Raw genomic sequence first — 20043 nt, forward strand, 5'->3', positions numbered from 1 at the left:
TTTGGAAATAATATGATTTCATGATCGTAAACTTAATATATATAAACTATATATTAAATTATAATCAATATAACTTAATATATAGTTTAACTTAATATTAATTTTATACAATATAAACTTAATGATTTCGCATTAAGTTTAAAGCCCATTTTCTGTGCTCATTGAGCATTTTGAGCAAAGCCCATTGAGTGCTCCCCGTGTACTTTCTCTTCATACAAGTAGGAACATAGACATAGATGTTATAGATCCATTGAGTGCTCTCCGTGTACTTTCTCTTCATACAAGTAGGAACATAGACATAGATGTTATAGATCCATTGAGTGCTCTCCGTGTACTTTCTCTTCATACAAGTAGGAACATAGACATAGATGTTATAGATCCATTGAGTGCTCTCCGTGTACTTTCTCTTCATACAAGTAGGAACATAGACATAGATGTTATAGATCCATTGAGTGCTCTCCGTGTACTTTCTCTTTATACAAGTAGGAACATAGACATAGATTTTATAGATCCATTGAGTGCTCTCCGTGTACTTTCTCTTCATACAAGTAGGAACATAGACATAGATGTTATAGATCCATTGAGTGCTCTCCGTGTACTTTCTCTTCATACAATTAGGAACATAAACATAGATGTTATAGAACTACTCTCATACGACAGCTTTGGCGGGTTCTTCAAAGTCTATTTAGAAATGTTGTTAAAACTTGGTTTGTTAAGGATTGATGAAAGTCAAGGTCATTTATGTGTAGCAAAACAACGAGCTTCTTTCCTTATTTTTTAAAACTGGCTTTAATCTTTAATCATGCCTTTGATGGTTACAGGTACTTCTGTCTACCAGCCAATGTATCTGACCCTGCACCTGGTTACTTTGACTGCCCAGCTGGCTTCTACTGCCCATATGGTACCGGTGTTAATTTGAAGTCGTGTCCCCCCGGTACATACAGCAACTCAACCAACATATACAGTGTCGTGCAATGCAAGGACTGTCCAGAGGTAGCCATTAGTTGTATATAGTCATCTATTTTTGTTCATGGCGTTTAGACAGACAGACAGACTTGCTGTCATTTCTTCGTAATGCATAGTTGGTAAACGTGTGCCTCTCACTATTAGATCTTGTCTCAGTGGAGTGGGAGATTTCATTCTTTTCAATGGTCCTTTAGTTGTCTTTTAGATTGAGTATATCATGCCATCTGATTTGTACGCTAGGAATATTTCTTCATGCCACCTCACTTGTGCTCTAGGGAGGCTACATCTACCTGTACTTCATGTCACCTCACTTGTGCTCTAGGGAGGATACATCTACGTGTACTCCATGTCACCTCACTTGTGCTGGTTATTTCATGCCATCGTTTTGTACTTTAGGGAGATTATTGCGCTGAGCTAAATATGATAGAGAGTTCTGGACCATGCTCTGCTGGTTATTACTGCTCAGGTGGGGTGGACACACCGATGCCCGACAACACACAAGCTAACAGGTTAAGAGTCTATATGCAAGATTTAGCTATGTGTATATTTTCAGTATCAGCAAAGCACCGGGTCGCAGTGTCAAAGTATTAGACGCTATCTCTAAAAACAAAATTATTGTTTGACACACATACAATTATACCATAGAGCTTACAATTTCTTGAACCTATTTTGCAATTCTTGCCAAATAGTGGCAAGAATTTTCTGATTTCTTTGCTCGAGTGTCAGTAGTTGTCTTAGCATGTGTGCCAATACTTTGATAAAAACATTTTCGGAATTCTAGTAACTTTTTGTGAAAGTATTGAAAAGACACAAGACTATATTGATAAACGAACAACCAACAAACCAATCCTGTCCATCAGTTCGCCTGTCCCCCAATCCATCAGTTTTTAATCAGCGTCTATTTGACTTTGAAACAATTTTATTGTTTTATTGTATGAATATTGTATGTGTGTGGACAGGCTGCTGTTTTATCACCTTATATAACCAACATCAATTATTCCAGCCATTTTATTGACCAAATTTTTTAGTGTCAGCATTTATATAACAAACGTTTTTGCAAGCTGATCAGAGCTCTCTTGTTTCGTCACAAAAATTTTCACTTTTTTCTAAGGCTAGGTATGGCTATTCTTGTGTTGCAGCACGTACCCGGCCTCCTGCCCATTGCTTGGAGGGCACACAGGCTTTGGAGACATTTGTCCTCTTGGCTACTACTGCCCCGTTGGCTCTGTTGTACCTCTTGGCTGTCCACCTGGAAGTTACCAAGATGAACTTGGACAGGACTTGTGTAAAGCCTGCCCTGAAGGTACCCTCGTTTAGTCTGGATAGTGGGCAGTACTTCCACGTTGTTTGCAGTCGAGTCAACGTGAACATGTTAATACTAGAAATTCTCCTGTCATGCAGCCCACGACCTTATAATGGAATAAGTGATAATGGAAAAAAGAAATGGCAGTGCTGGTTGTTAAAAAAGTAGTTGTCAGCAGGAATTGGCAGAGTATAATGTAAATGAAAGTTGTTCGAGATGACATAAAATAAATTTGAGGGAGCACGACTTCAAAAAGGTGCAAATAACAAGTTCAACAAGTATAGATAAGTTAGATGAGTTCAGCATTCTGTTAAACGTCGCGTAATCTAGTCTCCTCTCTTTTACGTTGTAGGATTTGGTCATTGATAGCTAATCGAGTGATGCGCTCCCTAGCAAAGCAAAATTAGAAGTGAAATGGCAAGCTACTGTGTACTATACACAGTTTGAAAGTTGGTTGTGTTGAATGTAGAATGGTTTTGATAGCAATCTTTAACAAAAAGCAAGTATGAGCGTTCACACGTCTGGAAGTTTTCTGCAAACTGGAGCAAAATAAAAAAATGTTCTCGTCATAAAGGGGCATTGTAGTTTGGCCCTAGCTTGTACATAAGTTGTAAAGAATTTCGGCTAACGTTTTAAATAATTTAATAAAACCTTTGGTAATTGGTAAACGTAAATGTAATTCTACATTTACGTTCAAAAGTACTTCTATTACTAAACATAAGGTAAAATTTAAAGCTACAAAAGAGATTTTGCCTAGCAATAATAAGTGGAGTCAATTTTACAGTAAAACTTATCTGTAAAGGCCATTTTTTGTTCAATACAAAACTGTTTCGCAGTATTAGGCGAAACTGTCAGTGTCACTCGGCGGGCATCATTGTGTGAAATGAGTATGTATATGTTACTGAAAAATACACGAATACATTGTAATGTTAGTGCATGATACCAGTATTTAATAATATTTTGATGGCATGTCACACAGTATTAACACATATAACGTCATCGCGTAACATTGATACATGATAATGGTGCGTGGTATGAATACATAATGCTAATACCGTATTTTCTCGCATATGAGCCGATTTTAGAATGCAAGAGGACTTAACCAAACTAATGGGTTCGGCTTATATGCCCGTAGCCCTGATTGAAAGCAAACAAAATGACATTGTGCTAACTTAATTTTAACAACTACAATTTTAACCTTTATTAACTCAATTTTATAAATGAAAGTGAAACATAATAATAATAATGCTTCTCAATACTATTAACTCTTTTGCTGCCAAATAAATTTTCTATGGAAACAATTAAATATTCAGAAAACCAAATGTCTGACATCGGCGTATTTAGGTTGTCATGACATTTAACCAAATTTTTTAGCATAAAATTTTGTATCATCTGATGCCATAAAATGGCCACCAATTGTGTTGCAGAATTAGTTTGAATGCCTCTTTGTCCTCTTTTTACTACGATAATTTATGCATGTTTTGAGTCTGACGAGTTACCACAATTACTATAGCCTGTCTTGACAAACTGCTGTTTTTGCGTTGTCCCCTGTCGAGCGGAGCGAGCAAAATGACAGCTTGTCACAAAGACGTACTGCACCTGATGCATCAGCTGCACTGAACGGGAGTTGTTCTTTTCCGTCTATGCGGCTTGGCTGCGATGTTATGCCGGTCGTTCAATTGGTAATCATAATGTATTTCGCGTAAAAATTTATTTAGAAAAAAATAAGAAATCAACGGAGAACAACTCCGCAACAATAACAGTTTGTCAAGACAGGCTACAATTACTATAGTTTATAGCACTATTCTTACTGTTAAAAATAAATACTCACTGTCACTACTATTATTGCCCAATAGATAATCATCAGAAATTTGTTGATCTACAATTTGTGAAACCGATGAAGCGAAAGAAAAAAATAGCTGTGAAATGTGTTTTTGCGAATTGAAACTACGGTTAGCGTGAGATGCAAACACGTTTTCTATTGGCTCAGCACAAACAGATGATCGTTTCTTTTCGATTAAACAAAGATGTGATAGGCTAATTATACAACTACGCACCAATCAGAAACGTTTTATACTAAGCCTGTAAAAGTCGCTTCATTTCTGTAACCATTTGCCTTGAGTGATACACTCGATGCATTACGATTTATAGGATTGGCTTTTAGGCGAATTTGTGTAAATTCCCTGATTTTAGGGCTATTTATCTAGGGTTGGCTTACATGAGGCGACACGCGGCAATACTCATCCCTTGCATAAAAATTTTTTATTCACTTGACATCTTGTTTCAAATCAAATACCCAAAATTATTATATAGTATCATTTTGACAGTACCGATAAATAATATTTTTACATAGCACCGTAACAGTAATGCATGTTGTTACATGATACTCTATAATACTCTTGCTCTATATAACACTAAGTCAATATGTATTATTACTATGAATAATATATACAATATATTATTATACAATATCTATAATATATATTATTTAATATATATTATGTAATATATATTACATAATGTATATTCTTATACTATTACTATAATATAAATATGAACTAGTTGTAATATAATGTATATTATGATATTCTGTTGTATAATACTATGTAATACTCTTGCATGATAGGTTACTACTGCAATGCCAATTCTACGACTTACCTGGATACCGAGTGTCTGCCAGGCCGGTACTGTCCAGTAAATACGACAGATGCCAATGAGAACAGGTGCTCTGCAGGTACTTTCAACCCAAGTAGTGGCTCTACTAGCATTTCCTCGTGTCTCGATTGCACACAAGGAATGTATTGTCAAGGAGAGGGTAACTATGAGCCTACAGGCAACTGCAGGTAGGTTGTTGATCTCAAAATGTGGTAACTGTTGGCGTGTGCTATGGTTTAAAATAGCCCAAGTAAGAGATAGTGCAATTTATATATATGGGTGTACATTTACATGGCATGAGGCAGATATCTTTGCTTTGTATCTTATATTAACTTTGTCAAAAAGTTTTTCCAGTTTGTTTATATTCTAATCAATGGGTAGATTTTAAATGCCGCAACTATATACAAGTCAAACTTTGACACAGGAGCTTAAACTGTTTCAATATTTGCCGCGTTCTATTTTGACCCGAGTATTTTTCTGAAAGTTAACTACATGTGTCTCTTTAGCTCATTTCACAGCTCTAAGACTTACTGCTAAATTTGTCACATAGTTGTATTATTATGTATTATCCTTAAACTAAATAAATTATCTATATATATTTTATTAATTTGTCTGCAGCTCGGACACAACAATAAGTATTTTAATAATTATATAAAGGATTTAAATTAATGCATTATATAATTATTTTGAAATCATGTTTATACATAACTAAATTAATAAAGTGATAATCAACAAAAAAGAGTCACTATTGTAGGTCCACCAATGTGTGGGTGGTAGTCTTGTCTGGCAGTAGTCTTGTCTGGCGGTAGCAATACGTGTATCAGTGTATGTATATAGCATACGTACACTCAGTTTAACTAGATATCTTTAATAGCTTAAATTTATATTTTTAACCATTGTTATTTAATATTTTTATTTCTTACCATATTTATCACTTTCTTGCGAATTGTTCAGAGACATTTTGGGCATCATATGTTGAAAATTATCTTGCCGCATTAAAAATAACTTCGTGAATTAATTTTATCCAAGACGAATATTTGCTCAAGTTTTCTGTCAAACGTCAAAATATTTGCAGGTGATAAGTCGATTTTTACCTTCACTAGTTTTTTGTCAGCACACAATTAAGTCTATAGTAAGTTCTCAAGTGTTTATATTCTACAGTGAGGGCTGGTACTGCACTGGAGGGGCTGTACAGCCGATGCCCACGTCTCCAGCCCAAGGTGGCAGCTGTGATATCGGGGAGTACTGCCCAGGAGGCAGCTACATGCCAACACCTTGTGACGGGGGCTACTTCTGTTCTAGGCCAAGACTCGCGTCTCCCACAGCTCCCTGTCAGCAGGGTGAGTGTTGACAAGTATAGACAAGTAGCCATCAGCAAGTTTAACCCTAACAGGTGGCTAGTAACATACATGGCTAATAGTGACAGTTGTCAGTGGACTGCCTTGCATGCTACAAGCTGCCTCAGTTTCTTTGTTGATTTGGGGTTTCTAATCACAAGCTCCTATTATAGGGGTGCTATAATAGCACTATGCACCATGCACTAGCAATAGCACAAACGCTATAATAGCACTTGTAGAAGTGGCAGCAATTGTCTTGATGTTTTGGCACTCTATACGACATATTGGCGTTTTGCCAGAAGTCTTTATCTTTGCCCATTGTGAATTTCTTTTAGAAGATGGTCAGAATTTATGTTCCTACCATCGATATAAATTAACTACCCTTTAATAAAAAGGAAATTAGTTGGTAATCTAATGAAACTGAAACTACATGTAGTTGTTAAACTAATGAAACTGAAACTAGTTGTTAAACTAATAAAACTGAAACTGCATGTAGTTGTTAATCTAACGACACTAAAACTAGTTCTTAATAGAAAGGAAACTAATTATTAATCTAATGAAAAGGAAACTAGTTGTTAATCTAATGAAAATGAAACTAGTTGTTAATTCAATGAAACTGAAACTAGCTGGTAATGATATCATTTGCCTTTTTTTCTGCATTTCTCAGGCTATTACTGCACATTGGGAGCTTATAACTCGACCCCCACTGATGGAGTTACTGGGGATATTTGTCCTTTTGGCTTCTACTGCCCAGAGATGTCGACTGCACCAACAGCCTGTCCCCAGGGAACTTACCTAAATACTACAGGAAACAGCGTGCTCAGTAGCTGCATAGACTGTGTACCAGGTGAGTGTAACTCTTATTAACTGGTTGCTTGTGTTATAAAGGTGACTGTTCTTTAGCTGATGGATGTGTGATATAAATAGTGGAGGTAATCTGTCTCGATAAATCTCACTTGTGCGCATGTGTTGTGTGTTAGTCAATGTAAATAGTAAGCATTTTCACATTTTATGGTCAATTTTGTCTAGATTTCACACGCATATGGTTAGTACCTTCTACCAGGTTGCCAAAATGTTTGGTTTCTATATTTCTTGCGGTTTCTGAGAACCAGCCTCTCAAACACCCACCTGCTGACTATCTGATTGAAAATGAAGGGAATCCTGGGCAGCGTTAGACTTACTGTTAGTGCCATACAAAAAGTAGCAGCTCCTTTGGCCGGGCCTTTTGCCAACCCAACTCCCTGTCAGCTATTTTTATTTTTTCCAGGTTATTACTGTGACCTCTGATCCAGGAAGGTCTTTATGATGTAACAGGTTACTGTGAACAGGGTTTATTTTTTTCTTCTTTAGGTTATTACTGTGACCAGGAAGGTCTTTATGATGTAACAGGCTACTGTACTCATGGTTTCTACTGTCCTGGAGGCCAATCAACCCACTCACCTAACTCTACCACCTGCCCTGTAGCCCATTACTGTCCTACAGGCTCAGCAGCACCTGTGCCATGTGACAGCGGGTACTATCAAGATGAGCAAGGGCAATGGGAGTGCAAACTGTGTCCCGAGGTAGGAGTCATTATATATATATATATATATATATATATATATATATATATATGTTTTAAGGTAGGAGTCATTCTATATATGTTATAAGAAAGGATTCATTCTATATATGTTATAAGGTAGGAGTCATTCTATATATGTTATAAGGCAGGAGTCATTAGATATACGTTATAAGGTAGGAGTCATTCTATATATGTTATAAGGAAGGAGTCATTCTATATATGTTATAAGGTAGGAGTCATTAGATATACGTTATAAGGTAGGAGTCATTCTATATATGTTATAAGGAAGGAGTCATTCTATATATGTTTTAAGGTAGGAGTCATTCTATATATGTTATAACGTAGGAGTCATTATATATATGTTATAACGTGGGAGTCATTCTGCATATGTTATAAGGTAGGAGTCATTCTATATATGTTATAAGGCAGGAGTCATTAGATATACGTTATAAGGTAGGAGTCATTCTATATATGTTATAAGGAAGGAGTCATTCTATATATGTTATAAGGTAGGAGTCATTAGATATACGTTATAAGGTAGGAGTCATTCTATATATGTTATAAGGAAGGAGTCATTCTATATATGTTATAAGAAAGGAGTCATTCCATATATGTTTTAAGGTAGGAGTCATTCTGCATATGTTATAAGGTAGGAGTCATTCTATATATGTTATAAGGAAGGAGTCATTCTATATATGTTATAAGGTAGGAGTCATTAGATATACGTTATAAGGTAGGAGTCATTCTATATATGTTATAAGGTAGGAGTCAATCTATATATGTTATAAGGTAGGAGTCATTCTATATATGTTATAAGGCAGGAGTCATTAGATATACGTTATAAGGTAGGAGTCATTCTATATATGTTATAAGGTAGGAGTCATTCTATATATGTTATAAGGCAGGAGTCATTAGATATACGTTATAAGGTAGGAGTCATTCTATATACGTTATAAGGTAGGAGTCATTCTATATATGTTATAAGGAAGGAGTCATTCTATATATGTTTTAAGGTAGGAGTAATTCTGCATATGTTATAAGGTAGGAGTCATTTTATATATGTTATAAGGAAGGAATCATTCTATATATGTTATAACGTAGGAGTCATTCTATATATGTTATAAGGTAGGAGTCATTCTATATATGTTATAAGGAAGGAGTCATTCTATATATGTTATAAGGTAGGAGTCATTAGATATACGTTATAAGGTAGGAGTCATTCTATATATGTTATAAGGAAGGAGTCATTCTATATATGTTTTAAGGTAGGAGTCATTCTGCATATGTTATAAGGTAGGAGTCAATCTATATATGTTATAAGGTAGGAGTCATTCTATATATGTTATAAGGTAGGAGTCATTCTGCATATGTTATAAGGTAGGAGTCATTCTATATGTGTTATAAGGTAGGAGTCATTCTATATATGTTATAAGGTAGGAGTCATTCTATATATGTTTTAAGGTAGGAGTCATTCTGCATATGTTATAAGGTAGGAGTCATTCTATATATGTTATAAGGTAGGAATCATTCTATATATGTTATAAGGTAGGAGTCATTCTATATATGTTATAAGGTAGGAGTCATTATATATATATATGTTATAAGGAATAAGTCATTCTATATATGTTATAACGTAGGAGTCATTATATATATGTTATAACGTGAGAGTCATTCCATATATGTTATAACGTAGGAGTCATTCTATATATGTTATAACGTAGGAGTCATTCTATATATGTTATAAGGTAGGAGTCATTCTATATATGTTATAAGGAAGGAGTCATTCTATATATGTTATAACGTAAGAGTCATTCTATATATGTTATAACGTAGGAGTCATTCTATATATGTTATAACATAGGAGTCATTCTATATATGTTATGAGGTTCCTGGTTAGGAGTTGTCTATGACAATGGCTTGGACTTGTTACAAGTCTGAGCCTGTGTACCATAAGGAGGTTTTTTTAACAAATTGAACAAACAAGTAGATTTTGCATCATTTCTTGTCTCAGTCTTTGCAGAGAAATACAGCTTTGGGAGGCATAAATCAATTCATATTTTGAATATTTTATATGTAACACACATTTAAATGTTTAATATTTGTTTATTACGTGTTAATAACGTGTTTGTTCTGCAAAGAACTTCCTTGTCTTTGGGAAAGTGCAGATGGCATGCCAGACGGCAGCACAGATAACAGATTTAGTTGGAGTCACTCTTGTTATTAAATACAACTGTTGTCCTCTTCTATTTTATACAAGGTAAATCTCATTTAATATAGTTTACACGCAGCTTGTTTCCTTGTAGGGTCGTTACTGCAATGCCACGTTTGGTCCTGTTGAACTTCCAGGGGTGTACATCTGCCCCTCGGGCTACTATTGTCCAGTAGGCACGGAATACGCTGAACAGTTCCCATGTGGCCTTGGGACCTTCAATAACCTTACTGGTATTACCGCTATTACTGATAGACCGTGTGATACACCACAAGTTTTATATTATATAACTTACATTATTTGATTGTAATGAAACATGGTTATAGTGTTAAATGATGAGCACTGCTATTAAACTTGTGCTTCTGTATGAAAATATTTTATTGACCTTAAAACTTGTATACCATCTTTTAGGGTGGCTTTTTAAATGTTGCATTTTTTTACTGACAAGCTGATTTCAGCTATCTACTTAAACTAGCTGTGCTTCCCGGCGCTGCCCGGGTATTAAAAATCCGCTTTTAAACAATGAGAAGTAATGAGAGTTGCCAACCACCTGCCATCAGCCTGGCGCATTGCCTATGGAAAATTTAATTAACCTTCGTAATAATAGCTAGGTCTTTTAATGACAGTACGCCATGGCGCAAATACCAAGATTGTGTCATGCTATTTGCTCCCATATAACGACATATAAGGTTTAGCTAGTCCATCAATCTCTGTGGCCGAATCGGTACAGCGTTGGACTGGTGAACGATAGGGTCCGAGATTAAATCTCCTTCGATACAGATTTTTTATTCCAAGATTCTAATAATAGCTACAGCGGGACATACCGAAAACAGACTTTGAGAAATATATATCTAAATGGAGCAGCAGCGAATGTTTCAACTTGTAGCTATTGTCTAAATAGAGCACTCTATGAATGTACAATTTCATATTATTCCAGTCAAACTTTCCCAGACTTGTATTAGAAACTTCTGATGACCAGGATATACGAGCAGATAATCATGTCATGGTTTATGTCATTAGAAGTCTTTGGGTGTAGGTCTTTCACGCTGTGCAAACTTGTAGTTTTGTTTAACTGTAGTAGGATAGGTTAAAACTAAATGACAATTTTGATTTTATGATTGGAGTTAGTTTAAAATATATTCACTATAAATATAAATCAATTTTCTAGGATTATTTTGAAACTGAATTAATAAAAGGTTCCTAAACCTAATCACTAGTTGAAGATCGTTTCAAAGCTATTGAAAAAGGTTTTTCAATAAATAGTTAATTAAAAAATAGTTAATTTTTAGCACTTTTAGTTGGTTCCATTTACGTTTTAAGGGTTGTCTATGGCAATCGTTTTATTTTTATTTTTAACTTTATCTATCACACTTCTATGTCTGTAGGTATCAGAGCGCAATACGAGTGCACCCCATGTCCAGGAGAGTATGCATGTGATGAGGAAGGACTCGTCTACCCCTTCAGGCTATGTTCACCTGGGTATTACTGTAGACAGTCATCTAACATCACCACACCCACCTTTGGTGAGTCCAAAGACTCTGTTGGAAGTAGTAAGATTCTCAAGCTAGTGTCAATATGGTTGGTTGTCTGCCTGTTTGAAGCAGCCAATCGAAGTCGTCGACTTGTTATAAGCAGCCAATCAAATACATAGACGCCTGTTTGAAGCAGCCAATCAAAGCAAAGCCATTTATTTGTTTGAAGCAGTCAATAAAAGTCATCGTGTGTTTGAAACTACTAATAAAATTCTTTTAATTATTTGTGCGCTAGTATATTCGTCATTTTGATTCTATCGCTTTCTTCTGGACATTGATAGCAAGTAACAATGTTGATCAAACACCACCTTCACCTCATATTATGTCTATGGATATCTGTGAGGGTGGCCAATGTTGCAAATTTTTATTGTAGGAACTGCCATTGGAGACATTTGTCCCACGGGGAGCTATTGTCCAGAGGGAACAGATGAACCATTTGAGTGCCCTGCTGGTACATACAACCCTAGCACCGGCCGTATGGACATACTTGAATGTCTCGATTGTATCGGAGGTTCCTACTGCAGTAGTACAGGTACTAGAGCAGGGATGGCCAAATGATTTTGGCCATGATTTACTACAACCAAATTTGACAAATTAAAGATCCACAACAAGCTGAAGATGTGCATTTTCCTTTTTTATTCTAGATTCACCATTTGGCCATAGTTGTACTAAAACATGCTGAGTTCGCTTCTTGACACTTCACACTTCAAGTTAAGAACTTAGGCAGCTTGTTGAGTAGTCCAATCAGTGCTGCATCCTCTGATCATACATTTCAGTTTTTAGATTTTTGTCAAGCTGTACTCATATTATGTCTTCAACATTAAATAGATAGATATTAAATTTACTTACATCAGTTCATACTGTTTACTTACACTAGTCCATACCCTTTAATTACACCAGTCCATACTGTTTACTTACACCAGTCCATACTGTTCACTTACACCAGTCCATACTGTTTACTCACACCAGTCCATACTGTTTACTTACACCAGTCCATACCCTTTACTTACACCAGTCCATACTGTTTACTTACACCAGTCCATACCCTTTACTTACACCAGTCCATACTGTTTACTTACACCAGTCCATACTGTTCACTTACACCAGTCCATACTGTTTACTTACACTAGTCCATACTGTTTAATTACATCAGTCCTTACTGTTTACTTACACCAGTCCATACTGTTTACTTACACCAGTCCATACTGTTCACTTACACCAGTTCATACTGTTTACTTACACCAGTCCATACTGTTCACTTACACCAGTCCATACTGTTCACTTACACCAGTCCATACTGTTTACTTACACCAGTCCATACTGTTTACTTACACCAGTCCATACTGTTTACTTACACCAGTCCATACCCTTTACTTACACCAGTCCATACTGTTTACTTACACCAGTCCATACCCTTTACTTACACCAGTCCATACTGTTTACTTACACCAGTCCATACTGTTCACTTACACCAGTCCATACTGTTTACTTACACTAGTCCATACTGTTTAATTACATCAGTCCTTACTGTTTACTTACACCAGTCCATACTGTTTACTTACACCAGTCCATACTGTTCACTTACACCAGTTCATACTGTTTACTTACACCAGTCCATACTGTTCACTTACACCAGTCCATACTGTTCACTTACACCAGTCCATACTGTTTACTTACACCAGTCCATACTGTTTACTTACACCAGTCCATACTGTTTACTTACACCAGTCCATACTGTTTACTTACACCAGTCCATACTGTTTACTTACACCAGTCCATACTGTTCACTTACACCAGTCCATACTGTTCACTTACACCAGTCCATACTGTTTACTTACACCAGTCCATATTGTTCACTTTCACCAGTCCATACTGTTTACTTACACCAGTCCATACTGTTTACTTACACCAGTCCATACTGTTTACTTACACCAGTCCATACTGTTTACTTACACCAGTCCATACTGTTTACTCACACCAGTCCATACTGTTTACTTACACCAGTCCATACTGTTTACTTACACCAGTTCATACTGTTCACTTACACCAGTCGATACTGTTTACTTACACCAGTCCATACTGTTTACTTACACCAGTCCTTACTGTTTAAAGCAAATTAGACAAAAAATATTTGTAGATCAGTTTGAATAGAGTTGAAGTCTTCATCTGCTTGTATACAGATTTGTTATTTCATGGTTATGGCCTATCACAGTCTCCCTTTGCAGTTATTTCATTGTTATACCCAATTATTGTCTTCCTTTGTAGTTGGTATTAATTTTTGTGGCTAGTCATAATCTCCCATTGCAGTGATTTAGTTGTTATGGCCAATCATAAGTCTTCTGTTTTAATCAAAGGACTGAGCTGGGTGTCAGGTGACTGTGATGCTGGTAGCTACTGCCCAGTTGGCTCAAGTTCATCCACGGAGATGGTCTGTCCGCCTGGGTATTACTGTCCGACAGGTGTGTAAAATTTTATTTATTTCCACTGTTTGTTTAATGCTCTTAAAACTAGAGAAGGGCACTTTATAAATACTATTGATACCTTAACGCGACTTCTCAGCGTGTCACTTTTTTGTAATTTTCTTTATTTTTGACTGTTTATTTCACGGCAAGTAATAGAGACAGTTGTCAGTGGTCTGCTGTGCATGCTACAAGGTGCTTCCGATTTTCTTTTGATGTAGTTTTTCCAATCGCAAGCACATAAAGCACTTGGTGACACTGTTAGAAGTGACAGCAGTTTTATTTGAGATTTTTTGGCATTCCACACAATATGCTGGCATCTTTCCAAAAGTGTTTCGCTTCACCCACATTGTATATATTTATCAGAAGACGGTCAAAAAGTTTGTTTCTGTTAGAATTGTATATATTACTCTCTCTAAAATATCATATTGTCTGTCAGTGGTCTGGTTCTCTCTCCTTTTTACTCCTCGCTAGAGCCATAAACGGTATGAGTAGCAGTGGTATGATTGTGACTAGTACAATGTAACTAGAAGATAATAGATGTAACTAATAACTGCTTGATTTTATTATTCTGTTCTCAGGCACAGAGTATCCGATGGAGTGTAGCAATGGTACCTTTTCCAATCAGACAGGACTGTCATCCATATCTCAGTGCACAGACTGTGCTCAGGGTTATTACTGCGAATCATGGGGTTTGACTGAACCTACTGGATTATGTCGAGCAGGTATGCTTCTAGGTTTCATGTCAACAAACTCAGACTAAATAAACAGAAAGGAATATCTAGTCAATGCTTTTAACTGTATTGGCTAGTCACATTCCACTCACCTGCATTCAGTAGTCACAATTCACTCACCTGCATTCAGTAGTAACAATCCACTCACCTGCATTCGGTAGTCACACTACACCCACCTACATTTAGTAGTCACATTCCACTCACCTGCATTCAGTAGTCACATTACACCCACCTGCATTCAGTAGTCACATTCCACTCACCTGCATTCGGTAGTCACATTCCGCTCACCTGCATTCAGTAGTCACAATTCACTCACCTGCATTCGGTAGTCACATTCCACTCACCTGCATTCAGTAGTCACATTACACCCACCTGCATTCAGTAGTCACATTCCACTCACCTGCATTCGGTAGTCACATTCCGCTCACCTGCATTCAGTAGTCACAATCCACTCACCTGCATTCAGTAGTCACATTACACCCACCTGCATTTAGTAGTCACATTCCACTCACCTGCATTTGGTAGTCACATTCCACTCACCTGCATTTGGTAGTCACACTTGTTAGCAGACATTCAGTGATCAGCTTTACATGTATGTATGGGATGCTTATTATGCATTCAGGTAAAAGCTCACTCTAGTTTATGTGTGTCACAGGTATCTCTTGGAGAGTGTAATTATAATAGTTTTGCGATTATTACTTACGTCATTGATTACATTTTTAGCATGACTCTTCCCAATTCCCATTTTCTTATGACTAACTGAAAATGCAGGCTACTGATAGAAAGCAAAGCGAGCTACTGATAAAAAATGAGGTCACTATATCTTGGTGCAGTTTCTCTAGCTCTGTTCTATGAAAGACCATTCCTTGGAAATAATAATAGCATTCCTAAATAATTTCTTCTCTTTTATATTGACTATCCCTTGTAATTGATGTGTGTGCGTGCACGGGTGTGTGCGTGCATGCGTGCGTGTGTGTATTTTATTTCATAAATTATTAGAAATATAACATTAAGCAAAAGTGAAGATATGGTTATAATATTGATTAAGTTAAACAAAATAAATGAAAGCTTAGTTCCTACTAGTTGATGCATGGTGAGGCCTACATGGGCAGTAGCACTGCAGCTACTCGAATTGGTAGGATAGTTGATAGTAGGAATTGGCACACTCAAACAGCATGTCTAAATTAATCTAGGCTTAACAAATGGTTTTAAACATTAATTTTAAAATTAGTAAATACAGAGATTTTGCGTGAATCTATTTGAAGACTGTCCCATTGTGATGGTTTTCGGTATTCGATTGTTTTTTTACCTGAAGCAGTGTAAAATAATGGTAAAGGTAGATTGGTTTCTAAAAATATTATTATTAAAAATGTATTATAATGTGAATCTTTTTTTGCCATCTTTGAGACGAGCTACTTTTAGGCTGTCTACACACTGGAAAGGAATAACATTACTATTGTATAGCTTAACCTTTATCTGTAACCTTCTTCTCAGGCTATTACTGTCCTACTGGCTCTATTCTGGAAACTGAGATCATATGCCCAGAAGCTATGTACTGTCCGGAGGGTAGTGCAGTCCCTGTTGAGTGCCCTGCAGGATTCTATACTGACTATGAGGGGGCTGAGGAATGTGAGATCTGTCCTGAAGGATATTTCTGTGTCCCTGACATGATTATTGAAGGTAGGTCGAATCACACCTTATCATTTTCAATGGAATAATATGTGTAAGTATAATGATATTAAAAAAGATATGTGTAAATATCATGATGAAAAAGAATAATTGTTCAAATATATTAAAAATAAAACATGCATAAACTTGATAATATAAAAAATAATGCGTGAAAACACAATAATAATGAAAATATAAATCTGTATTAATATAATAATAAAATAATATGTATGAAAGATCTCAGGAATACCTTACTATGCATCCTTTAGTTTCATTAACACACCTAATAAAGGAATTGTAGTGGAATTCTATAGTCAGAGCAACTCTACATGGTTGCAACTTGTTAGTGTAGCTTATGAAGCTCACATCTAATTGCTATGATTACAATTTTAGGATAGAGGTTCAGTAGCAAACCGTGATCTTTTAGCTGTCTTATGAATCCTAGCCAAGTAGCAGATGTTGGTCCTACAAGTGTTCATAGCGAGGGACACCTGTGTAGACCCGCCATACCATTCACTTCTCTCTTCATCAACCATATTTGGAGTTATCTTATCATTGAAAATATCTTAGTCCTCTTTTTCATCTCAGGAATCATCTCAATTCAGTTCACCTGACAAGTTGTGACAGGTATCAGAAAGTAGAGCGACATTTCAGAGCACCCAACCAAATTTGTGGTATATCGTTGTAGTCATTTTTACATCACTGAATAGTTAAGTTTAGAGAGGGATTTTCAGAGTATGGGTACCTTTATTAATGGTCTGCTTTCTATGTTAAATAGATCTATAGTTTACATTCCTCACTAATCTCACTCACTCCTTTCACTGATTATTTTAGGTGATGGAGACTCTGCTCTGCATGACTGTCCAGCAGGATTCTATTGTCAGAACGGTACAGGGCATAATCCCCAACCCTGCCCAGCCGGTACATATAGTGATATTCCTGGGCTATCTGACATGAGTCAGTGTACAGCCTGTGATCCTGGAATGTACTGCCAAGGTAAGTTAGGCTGAGCTAAACTTCTATAATGGCAGGTTTGTTTTAGGTTTACTATGTGGGTGTAGACCATGTGGTCAAGATGATGTATAACTTAGTGTTATCATAGTGAGGGTAGTGAGGTTGTGGAACAATTATTGATTCATGGTTAAGCTGCCTTCACACCAGCTGATTTCATGCCGATTGTCTGGATGACGATTTGGCCCACTGATCGAGAATCATCTCGCTTGAAAAGCGCAAATGAGCCTGAGACTGGTTTTGGGCAGAAAGAGTTTTTATTACGCTGTGCCTGATCGATGGACGATTTTAAACTGATTTGCAATTTGAGTAGCCTATGTAATCACTTTAACAGCGAGTCATGCGTTGTCATTTAAAGTGAATGCCTTAATGGTTTTTGCATTTATGCACGTTTTTGTCATACCTTCAAACACACGGAATATTTTCGTTGATAGCACCCGTTAAGGATACTATCAACAAAATCATTGCCTAATTGTTACGCTGTTGTTATAATAATTGAAGCAGATGGAGGTTAGCAAAAGATCGTCCTTTTCATAGTGATTCATTATTAGTGATGAACTGGGTCATGCAAAATAATTGGTCAAGTTACTTAAAACTTCTACAGGAAACTTCGTATGAAACAGCCAACAAAATTTAAATCTCGATTCACTAAAGTTATATCAGCAGTTATCTGACCCTGCAAATAAAAAGAATGGCAAAATCGCCCACTCTCGGTCCAAACTCGCTCTGGTGTGAAGGAAAGAAATCAGGCCGATAACTCCCATAAAATCGTTCAGATATTGGCAAGAAAAACATTTTGCAATTCGGCTGGCATGACTGCAGCTTTAGGTTGAGGCACTGTGTTTAACAGTCGATAAAGTTTTCAAAGTTTAGAGATTAGCATGGAAACATAGCATTACAAACTACATTTTCTTTGCTGTTAAGGTGTGTTCACACCAAGATGATTTATGGGAGTTGCTTCCACGTTGAAAAGATTGACTTGGTGTAAAAAAAAATGGTTGTAAAAATCGCTTTGTTCCAGTCTCCAATACAAGATCAGTGAAATACTAAAAACTGTGTTTGTCTGATTTTAACTGCCACCATTGACAAAGTTTGTGGAGTTGATTACAATTTCACATCTTAACAGACTAGCAACAAACTTAAAAGCCTTTCTAACTTCAGTTCTCTCCGGGCAAACACAATTCTGACAAATCAACATCGTGTAAACACACCTTTAAATAGTACACGGAAAATCACAGTTATATATTATTTAACGAGTTTGAAGTTACAAGCTCGAAACCTGTTGAAAGCAATCATTTTGCTAACTTTCTACCTGATGTCGGCTTACGGACAGACAGGGCCATTAGCCATATTTACTAGAATATTTATTCTAGTAAATATTTCATAATCTTCACCTTACCAACTTATCATTACACCTCGATTTACAATGTATAAAAAGTTCTTTCCAAAGTTTCTCCCATTGTATGAGAGAGCTTGTCAATTGTTAAAGATGTGAACCTGACGGCGCCAACTGGAGAGTGTGACAATGGTTACTACTGTGTGAGTGCTAACCCTTTGCCAACACCATGGTCCATCAACACATCCTGTCCAGGAGACTTTGTAGCTCGGGGAGCCATCTGCCCAGTTGGTCATTTCTGTGTGAAAGGCAGCAGTGAACCAGAGCCCTGTCCCGCTGGCACTCACCAGCCAGAAGAAGGGCAGCACGATTGTTTGAAGTGAGTTCAAAGAAATTGTAAAAAAATACCTCAAAGGCTTGTATATAAAATAATATTTTAGCAAACTAACTCCAAGGCTGCTACAGTACACCTGACTGATAACTTAAGGTGTGATACCGTTCCAGCTACCTGATTTATTGCTTTTCTACATTTGAGTGGAAGCATCTAGAAGTAGCAGAGCTTATCACCATGGTTTCTTACGCTATACGTGCTGGATTTGTTTTGTGGAGAGTACAATAGGCATATCATTAAACACGACCAATTACTGTCTCTCAAGGCTAGTTCATACTATATCGTTGTACGTCAGCGTTTTTCTTTCGGCGTTCATCATCGATTTTGTGAACCTAAGGCATCGATGCGGCAAAGCGGACACGTCGGGAAAGTTTTCAGCGGTCAAACTTGCCCGATATTTCGCTGAGCATCGACGACTGCCTTTACAGTTCTAACCCTTTTGGCGATAGTAATTCGCTGTGGCGGATAGCGTGGTTTATTTATTTCCATTTATGATAGTTGCTGCGAGATTAGTGTAAGAGGTTTTTTCGCGAAAATTTAACAAGAAAAATGAGAACACTACGTTACAGAGTATTTGCTGATGCGATTGCGGATGGGTTTGCAATAGAGTGAATATTGTTATAATCGACGATCACCAAAGTATTGGGGCATCACCGCCAAGATATGGTGATATAGTGTGAACCAGCCCTTTGCCAGCCAATTTAGTTAAGTATTATCTAGTCGGCCACAATTAACTTTGCTCAGCTAAGTTTAGATAGTAAGGACCATCATGGAAGCTTGTATTTAAGTTTTTTCGTATTGCTGATATAAATACGTAATATGATAATAATATGTCAACTCAACACAAAACCGCAGGTACAACTGGTGTAATGAAACTAGGA

General features: G+C 36.7%; 1 protein-coding gene across 1 annotated transcript in view; it reads left to right on the forward strand.

The window, feature by feature from the left end:
• The window catches only part of LOC137398177 (uncharacterized), a 300195-nt gene that overhangs the window by 193808 nt on the left and 86344 nt on the right, over window positions 1-20043 (forward strand). The window contains 15 exon segments of the mRNA XM_068084283.1: window positions 822-993; window positions 1363-1475; window positions 2106-2269; window positions 4896-5112; window positions 6086-6264; window positions 6929-7108; window positions 7612-7823; window positions 10126-10264; window positions 11417-11554; window positions 11937-12095; window positions 13918-14022; window positions 14604-14747; window positions 16251-16436; window positions 17259-17387; window positions 19060-19150. Of these exon segments, the coding sequence (XP_067940384.1) occupies window positions 822-993; window positions 1363-1475; window positions 2106-2269; window positions 4896-5112; window positions 6086-6264; window positions 6929-7108; window positions 7612-7823; window positions 10126-10264; window positions 11417-11554; window positions 11937-12095; window positions 13918-14022; window positions 14604-14747; window positions 16251-16436; window positions 17259-17387; window positions 19060-19150 (2328 nt within the window).

This window comes from Watersipora subatra, chromosome 6 (assembly GCF_963576615.1).
Source record: "Watersipora subatra chromosome 6, tzWatSuba1.1, whole genome shotgun sequence".
In the NCBI taxonomy this organism is placed as follows: Eukaryota; Metazoa; Bryozoa; class Gymnolaemata; order Cheilostomatida; family Watersiporidae; genus Watersipora; species Watersipora subatra.